A 19,765-nucleotide genomic window follows, 5' to 3' on the forward strand; every position below is an offset into this window, starting at 1 on the left:
TTTGCCTAGCAGCCTAGAGAGATGACAGGTAATTGCATCTCCAGGTCCTTCCGTGAGCCGAGCTTGGTCCTGACAGTTGATCCCTCCCTGGGGACCAGACCTGAAGGCCACACCCAGGCCACTGGTACGACATGGACACACACTCTGGTTTATTTTTCTGCATGTCCAATCCCCAGCTTTATATGTCTCAATCAAGAAAATCAATCTGCTATCAGAGAAAAGCATCCTGGCTATAGTGCTGGGAGACCAGGATGCAAGATCATCTCTGCCACCCACAAATGACAAAGCGAGAGAAATCCCTCTGCTTCTCAGAAACTCAATTTTTTCACTGGAAAAAAAGATAGGCTATCATATCTTTCTAGATCCCAAGATGCAGAAGAACCTTCCAGCAGCCTCCACAACAGCCCACTGCTGCCTTAACCCAGCCATGTTTATATGAGAGGAGCTTTGTCTTTGGTTTACCAGGATGTAGGCTGAATTCTAATCTCAGACATTAAAGTCATCTGCTAAAAGAATTGGAAGCTAGAGAGAGGGCAAAACCACAGAGGATTCTCTGCAAATAGAAGCCAGCCACCCCCTCTGAACAGCAGCAGTTAGAGTGGGCTTCATATCTGCTTCACCTGGACATCTCTTTCCCGGCAGGGGCACACTAGGCCAGCTCAAGTCCTCCTCATGCACTGCCCACTGAGCCATTAGGATCATCTCCTGACCCAAGAGGTCCCCGACCTGACTGCACGTCAGCATCTTCTAAGGAATGTCTTAATTGTGCACCTGGCCAGGCCCCAATTCTGTCTCTGACAAGCCCCAGGTAGCATGGAGTCCAGTGTCATGTTGTATTAAAGCTTGCCAAAAGGCTGAGATAAAGAGCCATATTTTTGTGCTTGTCTCTTCTATAATTCGTCTTGCCACCAGTTTACACCTCTTAAAGCACACCTTAGTTCATATCTTTCATTTGATAAAAAAAAAACTTTAAGATCTCCCCATTCTTTACAATGATAAATTTCAAATTCCATACTCTGGCATTTAAGGCCCTCTATCGCCTAGCCTGTACCTACCTTTCCTGTTGCTCCCCACTGGAAACCAAGCGCCATAGAAGTAGGATATTGCCTCCCCATATTATTTTAACTCACTCTGCTCCTCCTGACCCCAGGGTCTTTGCTTATGATACATTGTCTATCTCTGATATACCAGTGGTGCACAAGGAGCCTGGCCCAGAGTGAGCCCTCAGTGGATGCTTATTGAACAAATAAATGAATGTGTGGAAGAGGGAAGGAATACATCACCTGTACCCAGACAGTGTCTGTGACCATGCTGCTGTATTTTTTTCTTCGTAGGAAGTCATCGTGGGTCCAGACACTACCTCGTACAGCCTGGCAGAGCTGACCCCATCCACCCACTACACAGCCAGGATCCAGGCATTGAATGGAGCCCTAAGGAGCAAGCTCATCCAGACCATCTTCACCACAAGTAAGGACACCAGGGTACAACCAGGTCTTGAGATCTGACTTAGTGAGACTCAACAGACCCTCTGCTTCCTTTACACTTTGTAAGCAAAACTCTGCAAAGTATCACTTTCTTACCATTAGTTGGAAGGCATCTATACTCACCACTATACCATGAACGCTACTCTGTTGTTATCTACTTGAGGAGTGTGAGTGCTTGAAGTTATGGGCATAGTAGCAAAAGATAGTGAGCCCATCTGGATTCAGTCTTCATCTCCATCACTACTCTGTGCCTTTGGAAGGTTACTTTCAGTGTATAAACCTCATTTTCTTCATCCATACAATGATTAATAACATCCCTTCCTCACAAGGACCTTGGGAAGGCAGACAAGGTCTTGTATAGAAACTCCTGGCTCAGTGTGAAGCCCTTGTATAGTCCGGTGGGGCAGAAGCTCGAGTTCCTTTCTCTCCTCCTTCAGCATGTCAGCATTCACACAGGCTGTCCATGTTCAAAGTCACCAGTGCTCCTCCCTAAGCCAGCCCAGTGGGCCAGGATTATCATGCCCAGTCTCCAGTGGGGAATGGACCCCAGGGACTGGATGGCCTGCTCCTCAGGCTGCTCTGGAGCCAGAATCAGAGCTGGACCCAGGTGTTCTGAGGCCTGGGAGCCTCCCCTGAATCTCCCCTGGGGCATCTTCCACAGGTAGCAGATGAGTGAATGGCTGTGTTGGTGGATAAGAGGTGGAAGCCACCTGTGAGGAAGGGAAGAGCTGGCCTGAGGACCTGGCTCCTGGCCTTCTCTCTTCACTAGGCAGCCATTCTGCACCCATCTGCCGATCCAGGTGCTTCATCTGTCTTCAGCAGAGCTTAAGCCAGGGACTTGGAACACAAATCATGAGTGTGCCTTAAAGGTGCTCTCAGGACAGGGCTGAGAGATAGACAAGAGAAGCGCTCATGCCACAACCTCAGACAAAGATGGAGCACAGTGAGGAGACGTTGGGTCAGAAAAAAGAAACGCTGTGACCGTAGGCTCTCCGGCCACGTACAGCCTTGAGATGGTCCACTTTTAGCAAGTTTTAAATTTTTTGTGTCATAGTATGATGATTCCCTCAGCATTCTTGTTTTACTCAAGATCCTAGACTCAGAAGAGTTCAGTGGTTTCTCCAGTGTCCTATAGCAAGCCAAGTAGTCTCTGAAGAAACTGAAATGTGTCCACACCGAGGGCTGAAACACATGTTTCTGGCAAGCTCAAAATTCCAAAGCTTTTCTCAGACTCTGAAAGTGGCCTGCCCTAATGAGCAGTGAGCCGCCTTCTGGGTGCTGGAAACCCAGCCTTCCCAGACAACAGTGTGTGGTATTCACCAGGGGATGGGTTGACCTTGCAGGTGTCCCCCACGACAGCTCTGCTGGCCTCCCACCAATGACTCCCATTGATGGTTTTCATCAGCAAGAGTGACCAAGACAACTCTTCCTGTCAGTAACCCCTAAACCTCGTAGCAACCCCACAAAGTAGATTTTACCCTCATCTTGCACAAAAGGGAACAGAGACTCCGGCATGACCTTGCATGCCCAAAGGAATCCAGACCACGAGCCGCTGAGCTGCAATCTGGATTCTCCTTCCCGGTCTTCCTGCTCTGACAGTCGCTCTTTCTTCTTACCCTGCAGTTGGACTCCTGTACCCATTCCCCAGGGACTGCTCCCAGGCGATGCTGAATGGAGACACAGCCTCCGGCCTCTACACCATCTATCTGAACGGCGATAAGGCCCAGGCACTGGAAGTCTTCTGCGACATGACCTCTGATGGGGGCGGGTGGATCGTGAGTATCTCAGGGCTCCGGGCCTCTCCAACACAGGAGGGAAGAGAGGGACAATGTCTTCCTCCCTGTGCACTCTGACAACCATGTACAAGAAGGCTTGCAAGACAGTCTCAGTCACATGGAGGCACTCCAGAATTATCTCCTTAAACAAATGGGATGAAGCAGGGGATAACATGAGAACTAATTTTCTTATAATTTATCTCATCTGATCTCCCTCAAGCAACTGTGTCATCTATAAATAACAGTGTTCATCAAGCTCATTAGTTATAGTAATTAGTACTGGCCTAGCACTTATTTTTTACCTGCAGAAAGTACTAAGAGTTTTATAGGAATTACTTCAAACCCCATTAATTTGTGAGCTGGGTAGTATTTTCTTTTTAAAATAATAAGATTTACTTTTGGAGTAGTTTTAGGTTCACAGCAAAAGTAATGAGAAAACAGAGTTCCCAGATGCCCTCTTTCCTGCGCCATTAGCAACATCCTATAACATAGAGATGCAGTTGTTAGAACGGACACAGTACTGTCATCCAATGCCAGGTGATCTTTCCAGTCCTTCTGCCTCAGGTTAGAAAACAAGGCAGAGAGCAAGGAGCCAACCTGTCCAAAGCCACATGGCAATTTAGTGATGGACAGAGTGGGAGAGTGGATGCTCTTACCACATCCTGGTGTTTCTTCCTCTCAGAAAGCTGTCTTGATGCTGGGCATGGTGGCACATGCCTGTAATCCCAGTTTTTGAAAGGCTGAGCATAGGAGGATCACAGGTTTGAAGCCAGTGTCAGCAACTTAGTGAAACCTTGTTTCCCAATAAAAAGGAAAATAAGACTGGGGTAGCTCAGAGATAGAATGCCCCTGGGTTCAATTCCCTACAAAAAAAAATTTAAAAAAAGAAGATGTCCTTTTACTCCATTACTGGGCATAGTGGTGCACATCTGTAATATCAGTACTTGGGAGGCTGAGACAGCAGGAATCGCAGGTTCAAGGACAACCTCGGCAACTTTGCAAAGACTCTTAGCAACCTAGCAAGACTGTGCTCACAGGAAAATATAAAAAGGGTCAGAGGTGTAGCTTAGGAGGTAGAATGACCTTGCGTTCAATTCCCAGTACCCCAAAAAATAGATAAAAGAAAGACACCCTCTCCTTCAAAAGCTTAGGAGTACCCAGAATCATCAGATATGTCCATAGGTGTTCCTGAGACGCAAGAACGGACGTGAAGACTTCTATCGAAACTGGAAGGCCTACACTGCTGGATTTGGAGACCGCAGAGAAGAGTTCTGGCTTGGTAATGTGGCCTGCATGCCGGTGCTCAATATGCCTATTTCTGCCCATCTTCATTGGTCCTAACCTACAGCGACCTATGTGGGGAGGAACAGATTAGGAGGAAAGGAGATCTGCAGGTAGGGTAGGAGCTCTGGTGATGGACACAGAACATCCAGTTCCCAAAGACTACTTAAATGCTCTGATTCAGCTGGGCGTGGTGGTGCACGCTTGTAACGCCAGCGTATGAGAGGCTAAGACAGGAGGATCATGGTCCGCAGACAGCCTCGGCTACTTAGTGAGGCCCTTTGTAACTCAGTGGGACTCTGTTTCAAAATAAGGATAAAAAAAATAGGGTTAGGGGTGTAGCTTGGAGATAGAATACCTCTGGGTTCCATCCCTTTTACCACAAAATAAATTAAGTAAGTAAGTAAGTAAGTAAGTAAATAAATAAATAAATAAATAAATACTCTGACTCACTAAGAATAAAAAGCTGTCAAGGGAGAGCCATGACCAGACCTTTAGAATGACCCTAGCTTACGGAGGCATTCATGGAATGGTCCACGTGGCTAACATTGACTGTTCCCTCCTGGGCCCAGGCACTGAGCTGGGTTCCTTAAAATAACCTACAAAGTGCAAATTCCCATCTTGTACATCAAGAAACAGAGAGCTCAGGTGGCCAGAGGCAAAGGGCAGTAGAGATGAATTTGAAACTTCCCAGGCCCTACTACAGTGCTGTCATCCATCCATTTCCCATGCCACTCCTTCCTGACAAGTCACCTGTACACAGCATTGTCCCCTGAGGCATCGCCTGAGCCTGGGAAAGTTCATTCTGGTATCATCTGTTGCCTTTAGAATTTTAAGGGTGCATTTACTATCGTATCCCTTTGAATCTTCATGATAAACTAGGAGGCCTGGGAGTGGTGGCACACACCTGTAATCCCAGAACTTGGGTGACTGAGGCAGGAGGATCGCAGGTTTGAGAGCAGCCTCAGCAACTTAGCAAGGCCCTCAACAACTTAGTAAGACTCTGTTCAAACAAAAAATAAAATAGAGCATTTAGGTAGTCTTTGCCTTTGGTGTAGTTCCGAAGAGGAATGCCTCTAGGTTCAATCCCCAGTACAAAAGAAAATTACTTAAAAAAAAATACACTAGGAGGTTGGAAGGGCAAAGATGTTCACCTGATTTTATGTGAGGCTCAGAAACATCATCTTTTATCAGGTTTTCTACCAGTAAGGAGTAGAACAAGTTTTTAGCCCAATTCTGTGAGACATACACCTCTGTCAAGTGCACTCTGCTTCTACCTACAGCAGAGCACAGAAGTGATGGCCTGGGTCACCTGGGCTTACTCACAACCCATGCCTGTCATCCATAGGGTTGGATAACCTGAGCAAAATCACGGCCCAAGGGCAGTACGAGCTCCGGGTGGACCTGGAAGACCATGGGGAGACAGCCTTTGCCGTCTATGACAAGTTCAGCGTGGGAGACGCCAAGACCCGCTACAAGCTCAAGGTGGAGGGGTACAGCGGCACGGCAGGTACGAGGCTGCCGCGACCCCACGGATGTCTCCTTGGTGTTCTCAGCCAATCCTCTCTTCAGTATTCCTTCATTCCTCCCCTCATTCTTCCATCTGCTTGTTGGATCAACAAATACTTAAACAAGTACAAAGTCCTTTGTAGTTGAAAAGGGCTAGGTAACTGTTTTGGTCACAGAAACACAGAGTAGCCTAGAAGCACTCAGAACTGATTCAAAACTACCTTCATTCGGAAAATAAGTTTCCTGCCTGGTATGGCAGCACATGCTTATAATCCCAGTACTCAGAAGGCTGAAACAGGGGGATCACAGGTTTGCAGTCAGCTTCAGATACTTGGTGAGGCCCTCTACAACTTAGTGAGACCCTGTTTCAAAATAAAGAATGAAAAATAGAGCTGTGGTGTAGCTCAGAGGTAGAATGCCCCTGGGTTCAAATCTCCAGTACCACGAATAAATAAATGAATTAATTCCATACTTAGGAGACTGAGACAGAAGTATTACAGGTTCAAGGCCAGCCTTATCAATTTAGCAAGATAATCAGCAACCTAGTGAGATCCTGCTTCAAAACAAAAAGTAAAAAGTGCTGGGGTATAACGAAGAGGTAGAATATCTTTGGGTTCTACTCCCCAGTACCACCCCCACACACACACACACACATTCACTAAGTACATTTCTTATCCCAATGTCAGATATTAGTTATAGGCTGATTTTAAAAAATAGGCACTCAAAGGCCTCAGTCTCCATCTGATCCAATGCTTTTCTGTTCTTAAGGGCATCAGAGCCCCTGGGGGTGGTGTTCACCGCAAAGGCAGACATGGGGTGTCCTGAGTGGGACTGAGATTATGGGTTTCTCCCAAGTTTGCTGGTAACGCTGATGTTGATAGTGTCGAAGGTGTCGCTAGTCCATGGACTGCAGTTTCAATAGCAAACAACCCACTCCATCAGCTGCCTGCTTAAACTGCTTCTAAGGCATCCCCACCATGTGGTCCTCTAGCCTCAGTTTACATGGTCCCTTGACTAGAAGCTCACTACCTCTCAAGTGGCCCCTTGTCTGGCTCATAATCCTAGTTCTGCTTTTGAGATGCCTTTGATCTGAAATGGCTCTCGTGCAGCTTTCTTGCTCCACGTTACAGGAGAAATAAGTATGGAAGCCGGGCATGGTGGCGCATGCTTGTAATTCCAGCATTCAGGAGGCTGAGACCAGAGGATCGCGGTTCACCGACAGCCTCAGCTACCTAGTGAGGCCCTCTGCAACTCAGTGAGACCCGGTTTCAAAATAAAGAATAAAAAAAAATAGGGCAAGGGGTGTAGCTCAAAGGTCGAATGCCCCTGGGTTCCATCCCCAGACCCCCCCAAAAAAAATAAAAGAAAGAAGTATGGAAACAACATGTGTTAGGCTTGTCGGGTAGCCTTATTTTTCCAGGACACTCTACCTATACTACTCCATTCCATCTTCACACAAACCTCTCCAGAAGACATTGATATAAAGAAGGGGAATCAGAGCTGGGCACAGTGGCACATGTCTATAATCCCAAAACTTGGGAGACAGAGACAGAAGGATCTCAAGTTTAAGGACAACCTCAGCAACCTAGCAAAAATCTGCTTCAAAAATTAAAAAGGAATGGGGTATAGCTCAGAGGTCAAATGCTCCTGGGTTCAGTCCCCAGTAACAAAAACTACAAAGGGGGCGAAACAGATGCAGAACAGCTCAGTGAGTTGCCCAAAGAGAAGCACCTACACAAGGCAGATGTAAAAGCTTGCAGAGGTCTGTGGCCAGAGGTTTTGGGGGATATAAAAGGGGGTCAGGATGAGAGTATGGACCACCTCATGCAAGCCATGGTCACGTTGGGTGGCGCTCTTTTATATTTTTTGACCACAGAAGAGACAGAGGCTTTGGTGCATTTCCAACCTTTCTGGGCCCTTAAAAACATCCAAGAAGGGAAAGTTTCCAGACAAAGCCTCGCCCATAGCCAGGCAGCAGCCCAAAGAGACACAAAGCTCCTTTGAGATGGCAGTTCAGTGGGAATGAAGAGAAATAGCCAGGGGTGAAAATGGTTTTAGTTCTTGCATGCCTCAAAGAGTCCTGACGTTTTATTACCTGACAAGAAATACCTCTTTGGTTGAGACAGCTTCAGGCAAGACGGATAGTGTTACACGGCAAGAAAATCTACCTCGCAGCAGGAATGTGGCCTCCCTCCTCTTCCCTTTGTATTTCCAATAGCAGAATGCACCGTAATAGGTGTAATAGTTGCCTTTTCTAGGATAGCACTAGCTAGGTTGTGTTTCCCTGTCTGCTTCGCTGGCAGCCAGGCCATCCACAGGACAGCATCCCATTTCATCCTTATCTACCTGCTGCCTTCATGCTCTGGGGAGCAGCATCAGTTAAAAAGGTCCCCCGTCCCTCTGAAAACTTGCTGCAAAACACCAGCCTAGAATTCCTGGGCATCTCGAGGTTGTTCTGCAACGACACTTGGTCTGGGTTGAGAGGGAGGGGGAAACGAAAAGGGATGACACCAACATGCTTTCAAAATTTAATATATAGCCGGGCGTGGTGGCGCACGCTTGTAATCCCCGCGCTTGGGAGGCGGAGACAGGAGGATCGCGCAGGTTCGAAGCCAGCCGCGCGCTGGCTTAGGAGACCCTGTTTCAAAATGAAAATGTAAAAATAGGTCTGGGAGTGTAGCCCCGAGGTAGAAGGGCTTCCAGGAACCCCAGTACCACCAAAAAAAAAAAATTTAATATATTAAATTACAAGCTACATTCCCAGATAGCATTATGTTAAAATGGGCTTGTCATTCTAAGAATCAGGTGTGATAAACATTTTGATGATAAATAAATGATTTGACATTTGACAACATCTCAAGGACTTAATTTTACGTATGGAGCCGGGGACGGTGGCACACACCTGTAATCCCAAGTACTTGGGGTCTGAGACAGGAGGATCACAGGTTTGAAGCCAGCCTCAGCAACTTAGTGAGACTCTATCTCAAACTAAAAAATTAAATAGGGCTGGGAGTGTAGCTCAGAGGTAGAATGCCCATGGGCTCAATTCCCAGTACCATATATGTATGTGTGTGTATATATATATATATATATATATATATATATATATATCATATATATATATACCATATATATATATACCATATATATATATTTGTGTATGTTATATATTTGTATGTCTAATATATATATTTGTGTGTGCAATATATATTTGTGTGTAATATATATGTATAAATTTATACATATATATGTGTGTGTATGTATGTGTATATATATATATATATGTGTGTGTGTGTGTGTGTGTGTGTATGCATATGACTATAAATGCTTACATATGGGAGGAAACACACATCATTACTAAAAATCAGGTTTCTCAGCTCACTCCATGAGTTCTTTTTATGTAGTAGGAATGCAGAAAATCATAAAATGACAACAATCCTACGTAATTATTTCCTCTACTTGTTTAGGGTACGCCTTCATATCTATTGTCACAGAACTGTGAGGTAAATAGAATTTGTGTGTGCTGGTCCCATTTTAAAGATGAGAAAACTGAGGGCCAGCAAGAGGCTTGACTTGCAAAACGTCACACTGGAACGTGAAAGAGGTAGGGTTTGATGATGGACGCAGGCATCTTTCTACTGGGGGAACACGTATGTCCCAGGCAATATGGTCCCATCTTCAATCCTGACTGGGTCTCAAGCTCAAGGCCAGCTCACCCCAGGACCTTTCAGATGTCACCTCTCGGTGCATCCTTCACAGCCCAGGAGGGAAGCTGCAGCAGGGATTTCTCAGTCCTTACCTTCTCTCTTGCCCAGGTGACTCTATGGCCTACCACAATGGCAGATCCTTCTCCACCTTTGACAAGGACACAGATTCAGCCATCACCAATTGTGCCCTATCCTACAAAGGAGCTTTCTGGTACAAGAACTGTCACCGTGTCAACCTAATGGGAAGATACGGGGATAATAACCACAGTCAGGTGAGTGGACGGTGACAGCCCAGAGAGGCAGAGCTTGGGAGGGACACTGGCTGGAGGAGAGGGAAGGACATGTCAACCCCTCCAGTCGGCTGAGAGGAGGAGGCAGCAGCCTCAGAGATATGAGGCCATGTTGATGTTGTTGTTGTTGCTGTTGTTATTTTCCCCAACACAATGAGAAATCTCAGTGACTGGCGGGTCAGCTACATAGAAACAGCCCATGTTCACCCCTGTGACCCTAAGGATAACCAGTGGTCAAATGCCTTCCAAACTTAGAAAGGCTTCCTCAGATGAATCTTTGTCTGAATCTCAAAAGTAAAGCAGATAACAGTGGAGAACACTTAGGTAATGAAGGATAATAGAGATCCTGGAAGAGTCTTGCCCAAAGGCACCTTCAGAACCCCAAGACCACCTTGGGGTGAAATCACAGACAAAATCCCTTTACATTATGAAGGGACCATGGCCCACTCATGGAAAGGTGACTTTCCCAGCATCATGGAATGAAGTTAGGGGAGAGACTGAAGTTGAGGAGGTGGGTCTCGAAAAACGCCTCTTAACCCCCGGGCTCTTTCCATGGGATTGGCTTGCATCAGTAACACTCACTCTGAGCATTATTTGTTCATCTCTGCTGCCCTGTCTCCTAAGACAAGAGTAATACAAAGCCCAACTGAAAGCAAAACCAAACCTGCTACATGTCAAAAAAGAAATGTCTTTTGTCATCCTTCATCCAACTTTAGAAGAAAAGCAGAGCTGCCACAAAGGAGCCACAGAGCTTGGTCCCAGCCTCTGGCTGCTGTGTGGCATCAGCGAAGTCTTTTTCCCTCTCTGCTTTCAGTCTCCCCCTCAACACAAGCAGGACTTGGCTTCCGGCCCCAAAGCCAAGGATATCAGAGAATGACAGGGGTGGGGACATGCTGCGGTCTCTCACTGTAACTCAGTGATAAAGAGCGCATTTGCCAAGAAATGGACCAGCCGTTTTTATACCACACCTCCCTGTCATACAAGAGACCAGCCCACGTCAGTGACTGCCAAAAACTAGAATCAAGTAATGAGTCTGTATTTTTCTCCTCATTCCTATGGACTTGTTCCCTATGGACCTGCACAACTTGCAGAGGAGAGGGGCCTGTCCTAGCAGGGGTGGCTTTCAGAAGCTTGTCTGCAGCTGTGGTCATCCAGCCCTGGTCCTCACTAAAGAGTCACACATGGAACCAGGAAGCCCAGACCCAAATATAGTCTTTTCTTGTAGAAAATCTTCGGCCAGAATTTCAAGGTGATTTTCCCCTTCTTGAGATTAAGGAAATAATGTTTACTGAGCCCTCTACAGAGTGCTCAGCACTGTGGTAGCACCTTTACAAACGATTTAATCCTTATAGCATCATTCAAGGTTGATGTTCTTAGATCTTAAGAAAACAGCTGGGCATTTTTTAAGTGTGGTACATGCTTACAATCCCAGTACTTGGGAGGCTGAGATGGGAGGATCACAGGTTAGTGTCCAGCTTCAGATACTTAGTGAAGACATCTGCAACTTAGTGAGACCCTGTTTCCAAATAAAAATAAATAAATAAATAAAATAGGGCTGAAGGTGTAGCTTGGAGGTAGAATGCCCTTGGATTTCATCCCCAGTATCACAAAAAAAAAAAAAGATAGAGAAGCCAAGGTCCAGAAAGTGATGATAATATCTGTTCAAGACCATTTATATATCAAGAAAACCACTAGTATTTAACTCTGGCTGTCAAGCTACAAAGCTTGGGTCCTACCTATATTCATTCTGCTATTCCCTATCAAACGCTTATTGAAACAGCATAATTCTATGAAACACACACACACACACACACACACACACACACACACACACTGCACTTAGCTACTCACTTTTGTAGCTTCTAGTCACAACCTGAATCCCTGCCGAACCCACTCCTAAAAGATGGTAAGTGTCATCTGCCCCAATTTTTTTCAAGATGGCAAGCTCAGTGCAAACCCTGGTAACTTCCAACTAAGTGTAAAATACTGGGTCAGATTCAGCCAGCCCCTTTGAAAATCGTCACAACACCAACCCACAGAGAGATAGCAAGAGAGTTACACAAAGCAAGAGATGTCTGTAACTGGCCAAATGGTCAAATTGACACAAAGCTCTTTGAGTTGTTACACAGCGAGGCTCCTTAACACTTTGCCTAATGCGCACTGAGCTGGGCCCTTCTCTCTTTGACAGGGCGTGAACTGGTTCCACTGGAAGGGCCATGAATACTCAATCCAGTTTGCTGAGATGAAGCTGAGACCCAGCAATTTCCGAAATCTCGAAGGTCGGCGCAAACGGGCGTAGATACCAGGGACAACTGGGTGAGAGAGGAGTAGGGCCCAGAGAGAGGAGCGGATTTACCAAAGCATCAGTACAACTGATCCAACCACCGAGCTGCACCTGGGCACCTGGAGAGAGTCGAAGCTGACTGTGGACCAGGGAGGCGCTAGCATCGGCCCCTCTGCGATTGCTTCTTTCGCACCAAAGACAACAGTCTTCAGTGAAAATCTTCCAGTGGCAGCAACACAATGGTTTTTACTTCTCTTGGGTGGCTCTGGGAATGGGAGAGGGGTAGGCTGTACAGTGGTAGTTTGTTTTAGAACCAGCCATATTTTACACAAAGCTGTATAATTAATTATTATTTTTGTTAGCAGAGATAAAATGTGTCATTGGAAGTTGTCCCAACCCCCGCCTTTTTTTTTTTTTACATTTCATACAAAACCAGAAACCAGAAAAGCAATACTGTTTCCATTTCCAAGAAGATGATTAATATTATTAATATAATAATAATGATGATGAAAACTAAGGATTTTTAAAGAGATCTTCCTTACCCAAACACATCTGGACAGTACCTGATTGTATTTTTTTTTTAATAAAAACACAAGTACTTTTGAGTCTGTCTGTTACTTTGCTTTTTCTCATGGAGTCTGAGTCTATGAAGCCAATGTTTTTGATCAAAGGGAGGATGGGTGGAAAGGAAAAAGGGAAAAAGGTGCCCAACTCAGAGAAGAAGAAAAGAGAGACCAAAGATTGGGAGGGAGGAAAACACATTCTTGAACTAACAACTTAACATTCATCTTTCTTGCTCAGTATTTCCAAGATTCATAGTTGATGATTTAAAAGGTGTTATTAGCACCACTTTTAGTGTAACCAAGAAACTCTATGATGTCTATGATGGTGAGCATTGTTATCATACAAGGGTTAAAATCCCCAAAGATGACCTGCCCCAGCTCTACCATTCCCAAGTTCCATAACTTCTCCATACCCCATTTCCTCTTCTGCAAAATGAAGATTCTCATACTTATCTTATAGTATCTTTGCTTTTAGTTTTTGAGGGGCTGGCAATTGAGCCCAGGGAAACTTTACCACTGAGCCACATCCCCAGCCCATTTTATTTATTTATTTTTATTTTGAGGAAGTTTTGCTAATTGGCCTAGGTTAGCCTTGAATTTACAGTCCTCAACTTACTGCTTCAGCCTCCTGAGTTGCTGCAATTACAGGCATGGCCACCATGCCCAGCTTCACAGCCTTCCCATAAGAAATAAATTATTATCCATAAAAGGCCCTTGGTGTGGTGCTTAGAATATATTAAATGCTAATAAGGGTTAGTTATCTCTATTTATGTTTTAATGAGCAGTACTGGGGATTGAACCCAGGGCCTTGCATATACTAAGTAAGCACCCTACAATTGAGTATATTTCTGTTAGCTTTGAACTTACGATCCTCCTGCCTCAGCCTCCAGAGCCATCATGCCCATCTTCCACAATCACTGTATATGGAATAGTGTTATACAGCTACAATGACCTGGCTGTGCTACTTATCCTAATAATAATAGAACTGTGATTTAAACCCAGGTCTACTGACTCTGTATTCCTGCTCTCTTCCAGGTAAAAAACCTCTATTTCCCTGGGTCATGGTATGCTGAGAGTACATGTTGCAAATTGGCAGTAGGGACAATTTCAATCCGATCCTGCATCAGGTTCCTATGGTCATAAATTCTTAGAACTACAAAGAATGTATGTCAGGCATATCTCCTTCCACCCTACACCAAAGCCTCCTGATAGAAAGAGAGCCTGGCCTGACTTTCTCTTAGGCTGGTCTACTAAGACTCAGCAACACTCTACCCCCTTCTCTCTTTTAAAACCAGGGAGAGGGTGACTCTCAACTTTTTCTCTTAGAGATTTTCAGCAAATTGACTTATTTAATGAAAATGTTCGGGCTGATGGGCCTCATCCAAATGGAATGTGATGTCTCAGAAGTACAGATCAGAGGAATCTACAGCTCTAGCCAGATCCTTCGCCACTGAGTTTATCTTACTTTAATAAACGTTGTCATGTTATATACACAACTTGCTGTTCAACATCGTAAGACCTGTTGCCCACGATTCAGCCATAGCAACACTCTTTTGACTGCATAAACCCAAACAAATGAGCCCCGTCTAACAATCAGGCCTCAAGAGGGAAGCTAAACTCCCAAGGGCCGCCAAGTGGAAAATGTCTCAGCCCAAATTCTGCCCTGTCTCCAGAATTGTGGATATGCCTAAACCGCCCAAGCATCCCCCAAAAAGCCACCCAGGAGTCAAATTCTGGTCCATGAGGAAGCCATATCAAACAGGTGTCCATCATCTTGGGGTCAGAAAGGTTGTGGATGCTCCCGGTTGGGGACCAGGTGGCCAGATGGGTCTGAGGCCACAGAACTCAAAACTCACTCCTTCTCAAGACCTCCTTTGGTCTCTAACTAGCTTTTTCAGGCAACTGCCTCCATCTTTAAAGTCTCTTAAAACTCTGCTCCACCCACAAGTTCCACCCTATGCCTCCCCCATGAAGCAATGAAATGCTCTCCACCAAGAGCTAATCTCTGGATGTTCAGAATGCCCCTCCCCTTTTCTCCCTGCTTGGTGCCCTTCAAGGCCACCAACAGGAATCATATCAATGTCCTTCAGCTCCCAGTTGGGGAAAAACATGGAAGAAATAGCAAGACACTGAAGGAGAGACCAGCTGGGGTGCTCAGGGTACGTATTCTCCAACTCCATTATCTCTATAGCATGAAGGCTCCCCTAAGAGGCTGACAGCAGCAGTTGGTCAATGGACTTCCTACATATCTCTGTCCCTCTCTCCTCTCTCCCTCTCTCTTAGTTTCAGATAACTGATTAAAAAACTGTGTTACTCATTTTTGGAAACACCTGGGCAGGTGACTTGGGTGTCACACAGGTACAATGTTAAAATGGAGTGGTCAGACAGGGTGGGCTTTGTAAAAAAAGAATATGGAAGCCGGGCGTGGTGGTGCACGCTTGTAATCCGAGCATTCAGGAGGCGGAGACAGAAGGATCGCGGTTCGCGGACAGACAGTCTCAGCTACTCAGGCCCTCTGCAACTCAGTGAGACCCTGTTTCAAAATAAAGAATAAAAAATACAGCAGGGATTATAGCTCAGAGGTCAAATTGCCCTGGGTTCTATCCCCAGACCCCCCACCAAAAAAGAAAATATATATATAGAATAATAGGAGATGTGTTCTATGTGTATTTGTTGGATTGAGTCAACATCCTCCCCCTCCACTCCTCTTTTTTAGTACTGGGAATGGAACCCAGCATCATTCTACCTCTGAACTATTCCCACAGCCCTATTTTTTTTTTTTTTTTTTTTTTAGCTATACACATTCAAAACTATATCAAGAGAATAATACATCATGACCAAGTTGGGTTCATCCCAGAAAAACAAGGCTGGTTCAACATACACAAATCAATACATGTTATCCACCACATAAATAGAACCAAGAACAAAAACCACATCATCATAGCAATAGATGCTGAAAAATCATTCGACAAAATCCAACACCCATTTATGTTAAGAACACTGCAGAAAATTGGGATAGAAAGAACGTACTTCAACATCATTAAGGCAATATACTATAAACCCACAGCCCTATTTTATTTTTGTATTTTGAAACAGTGTTTCGCTAAGTTTCTGAGGCTGGCCTTGAACCTGCAATTCTCTGTCTCAGCCTCCCAAGTACTAGAATTATAGGTGTCCCCACTGCGCCAGGCATATATTCCTTAGGTTAAAGCAGAGTAAACAGCACCCAGAGAGTGAACCGGGTTGGCAATCAGCAAGTTGGCAATAAATTCTAATAAGAATACAGGTCTCCTTGCTTCTCATCTATTATAGAATGGCAATTCACCCTCCAAAAGGAGCAGAACCCTGTAGGCTTCTCCTCACTGGGCCTCTCAATGCTGTCAAACATCTCCCTACAGCTGGACTTTTGGGACTAGGATCCCACCCGTCCCTTCTCAGCTTGCTCCACCCATGAGGTTCCCCTTCCCACCACATCAACAACCCCAAAGAATACTGGGGCTTTTTGGGGGCCTGGGCTTATTTGGCTTCTTTCCCCAAGATTCTCATTTGCCTTTTTGTTTAAAAATCAGTATTTGGCCACACCCCTCTCCCATAATCCCAGCTGTAAGCAAATAAAATAGCCAGAGTCCTTGCCTTTGTGTAGCTTCCACACAAAAAGAGGCTGGTGACAGCCACAGGACCAGACCAGCTAACGTACAATCACAAACCAAAGACAGAGCTTTTTGAGTATTATAGTTACATATGAAATGTCCTCTAAAGAGCTCATATATTAATGTTGGAGCTGATGTAATTGATTCATGAGGGTTGTAATCCCAGCAGTGGAGAAATCCATTGTAATCGATGTATCTGGGATTTGACTTGGGCTGGCAAGGTGTGGCTGGAGGGGTGGCTCCCCGGGGGTGCAGCCTTGAGAAGTTTGTATGGTTCTTCCCCCAGCACGCCCAAACTCTCTTTATTGCTTCAGCCTCCATCTTGTGAGGAACACAGCTCATGCTCTCCCTCTGATTCCTGCTGCCATGTCCTGAGATCTGTGGTCCCTGGCCTCACATGGACTGAACCCCAAATCAGAATGAAATAAATCTTCTTTCCTCTAAGTTACCTGGTCAGGTTATGGCTGTGAGAATGCTGACAGAACAGAGAGTGAATGCAAACTAATAGGGAACCCCACAGGAGAGGAGAGGCTTCCCTGAGGAAGTCATTTGAACCAAGATCTAAATAGGAGGAAGGAAGCAGGGGAGGCAGAAGGCGAGGGGCATGGCATCTCTACAGGCCCCAGGCTGCTGCCACCTGCTCAGAGAGACAGCCTGGGTCCAGGCATGTGGGGCACCGGGAAGATGTGGCTGCAATGGGCAGCAGGGCTCTGTCTGGAAAGGCAGGTCTGTCTTGTCCAGATAAAGGATTTTGATCCTTTTTGTAAATGCAATGGACAGCTGCTAAGGAGTTTTAAGCAGCAGAATACTGTGATCATGACTGGTTTGGGGGGACCTTTTGTTGTTGCATTTTGTCATTGCAGTTCGCATCTGGACTGGGAAGTATATTGGAGGCCCATGGAGAGCTTTCCATAGGGACTCGGGTGAAAAAGGATGGAATTTGGCCAGGCGTGGTGGCGCATGCTTGTAATCCCCACGCTTGGGAGGTGAAGACAGGAGGATCCCACAGGTTCGAAGCCAGCCGCGCTGACTTAAGAGACCCTGTTTCCAAATTTTTAAAAAAAACTATAAAAATAGGTCTGGGAGTGTAGCCCAGAGGTAGAAGGGCTTCCAGAAATCCCAGTACCACACACACACACACACACACACACACACACACACACACAAAAAGTGATGGAGTTTGACCACATGTGGTGTGCAGATAGAGGATATGGTTCCAAGAGATGTTTGGAAGTTAGAACTCATAGTACTTGGGGTCCTAGAGGGCTGAACTATGCCTTCTTCACTCCAGTTCCTAAGCTGCTCTCAATTTCTACTGGGTTTTTTTCTCCTGGACATGAGAGTTAGTTTTAAGTAGGCCATCCTAATGAGGAATGTGGGGAGCTGGAGTTGAGACCTCAGTAACTCTAGAAGCTGGAGATGGCAAAGATCTGAGTCACTCCAAGGCATTGCTTCTTGGAACTGGGTTAGGGTGGATAGCAGGAACAGCAAGGCTAAGAGAGGGTCCCTAGAGGTACCCGTGCTTAGCAGGAGGCGGTGACGATGCCAAGGTGAGACCTGCAATGAATGCAAATGGCAAAAGGGCAAGGGGCAGAGGTGAGGGTGGTGGCTCACCTCAAAGGCTTGGTGTCCACTGGCCCCAGTTGCTGAGGTTCTAAGGCTAAGACTGATATGATCAATGTTGCTCTCTGAAAAGCTCACTCTCTCACTAAAAAGGCATTTGCCTGTCCACCTCATCCTCGAATGCTGTGTATTCAGTATGTGCACACGGCCAGGGCTTGGGCTAGTGATGTTTATTGATGGCTGGCAGTGAGTTCAATGCCCTGGGTCTTCTTCCCTCCCCAGTGAGCCCTACAGAAGAATTGGCTCCCTGTAAAGGAAATGGGGAGGGGCTTTCTTGAAAATCACTGTGGTCCCGGCTGCACTAGAAAATAGAGTTCAGTATTTTACAGAAAACACATACAGATGCACAATCAAAACAAGTAGCTCTGTTATGGTTAGATATAGAATACCCCCTGGAGAGCTCATATATTAATTATCAGAGTTGATGTAATTAAGTCATAAGAGTTGTGAGCTCATCACTGGATAAATCCATTAAGACAGATTTACTGGACAGTAACCTAGGCAGGTGGGATGCGGCTGGGCAAGGGAGGTCCCTGGGGGTGTGGCCTTCGGTACTGTGCTTTTGTCTCCGAATCCCCTTGCTTGCTGTATTTGCTTCCAGCCTCCAAGTTTTGTGATTTGAGGAGCAGAGACCTTGTGTTCTCCCCCTCTCCCTGCTTCCCACTGCCATGCCCTGAGCTCCACAGACTCAATCTAACAGGGATTGAACACTGAAACCTCCAAAATTGTGAGCAGATAAATCTTCCTTCCTCTAAGTTGTGTGGTCAATCATTTTGAATTATACCAGTGAGAATGTCAGCTGAGACAAGTTCCCACATTTTCTGGGCACATTTCCAACTAGAGGTGAGGAACTGCATCTCAGAACAGTGAAATGACGTCCCCCAAGTTTCTCCAGCCTCTGAGTGCAACAGCTGAGTCTTGAACCCAGGTCTTCTGGCGCCTTAAACCATTGTGCCTTGAGGAACATCCCCCTGCCTATGCATTCCTTTATCCATTGTTCTATTGATGATGCTCAGAACACCTGCCATTTCTTACCACACCTCACAGTTTGCAAGGCCCATGTAAGCCAACATCATAGCAACTTCTTTTAACAACCATCTTTGCAGTGAGATCTGAGCTTGCAGCCCAAGTTTTCTAATCACTCAGTCATCTTGAACTTGCCACTTAACTTTTATGAGTATGCCTCGTAAAATGATAATGAAAAAGCCCTACCCTGATGAGAGTTGTTGATCATTTAAAAAGAAAATGCTATCACCATAGTTTTCTCTCCTGAAAATCAAAGACAAGCTGAGCATCTGGTTGAACTACCTAAGTGAACCAGTAGATGGCAGCCTCCTCCCGGAGTTAGGAGGATGATGGCAGCGCTGCTGGTAGATGTGTTGATGAGGACAGAGCTTTGCCAACTGGGGTCCCAGGCTTGCAGACAGCTTTGGAAAAGCAGTGGTTTCCCATTTTCCCGCCAAGCCTTCTCTCCATGAGAGGCTCCAGTTCTGCCTGGATGTGAATGTGGACTGCTTCTGCTCTTGTTTCTCTGCTTACTGCACAGAACCTCCCATGAATAACTCCAAACACTTCTGCCTGTCACTTCTTGGAAATGTA

General features: G+C 45.7%; 1 protein-coding gene across 5 annotated transcripts in view; it reads left to right on the forward strand.

Moving 5' to 3' along the window:
* The window catches only part of TNC (tenascin C), a gene marked incomplete at both ends in the record, with an annotated part of 67,469 nt that extends 55,124 nt beyond the window's left edge, over positions 1-12,345 (forward strand). For all 5 annotated transcript variants that reach the window (XM_080708442.1, XM_080708443.1, XM_080708444.1 and 2 more), the window contains 6 exons: positions 1,335-1,467; positions 3,108-3,259; positions 4,442-4,538; positions 5,889-6,050; positions 9,865-10,028; positions 12,235-12,345. In XM_080708442.1, coding sequence (XP_080564568.1) covers positions 1,335-1,467; positions 3,108-3,259; positions 4,442-4,538; positions 5,889-6,050; positions 9,865-10,028; positions 12,235-12,345 — 819 coding nt within the window. The remainder of the gene's footprint in view (positions 1-1,334; positions 1,468-3,107; positions 3,260-4,441; positions 4,539-5,888; positions 6,051-9,864; positions 10,029-12,234) is intronic.
* Between the last annotated feature and the right edge of the window lie 7,420 nt (positions 12,346-19,765).

Source organism: Muscardinus avellanarius (assembly GCF_963383645.1).
Source record: "Muscardinus avellanarius genome assembly, chromosome: 13".
In the NCBI taxonomy this organism is placed as follows: Eukaryota; Metazoa; Chordata; class Mammalia; order Rodentia; family Gliridae; genus Muscardinus; species Muscardinus avellanarius.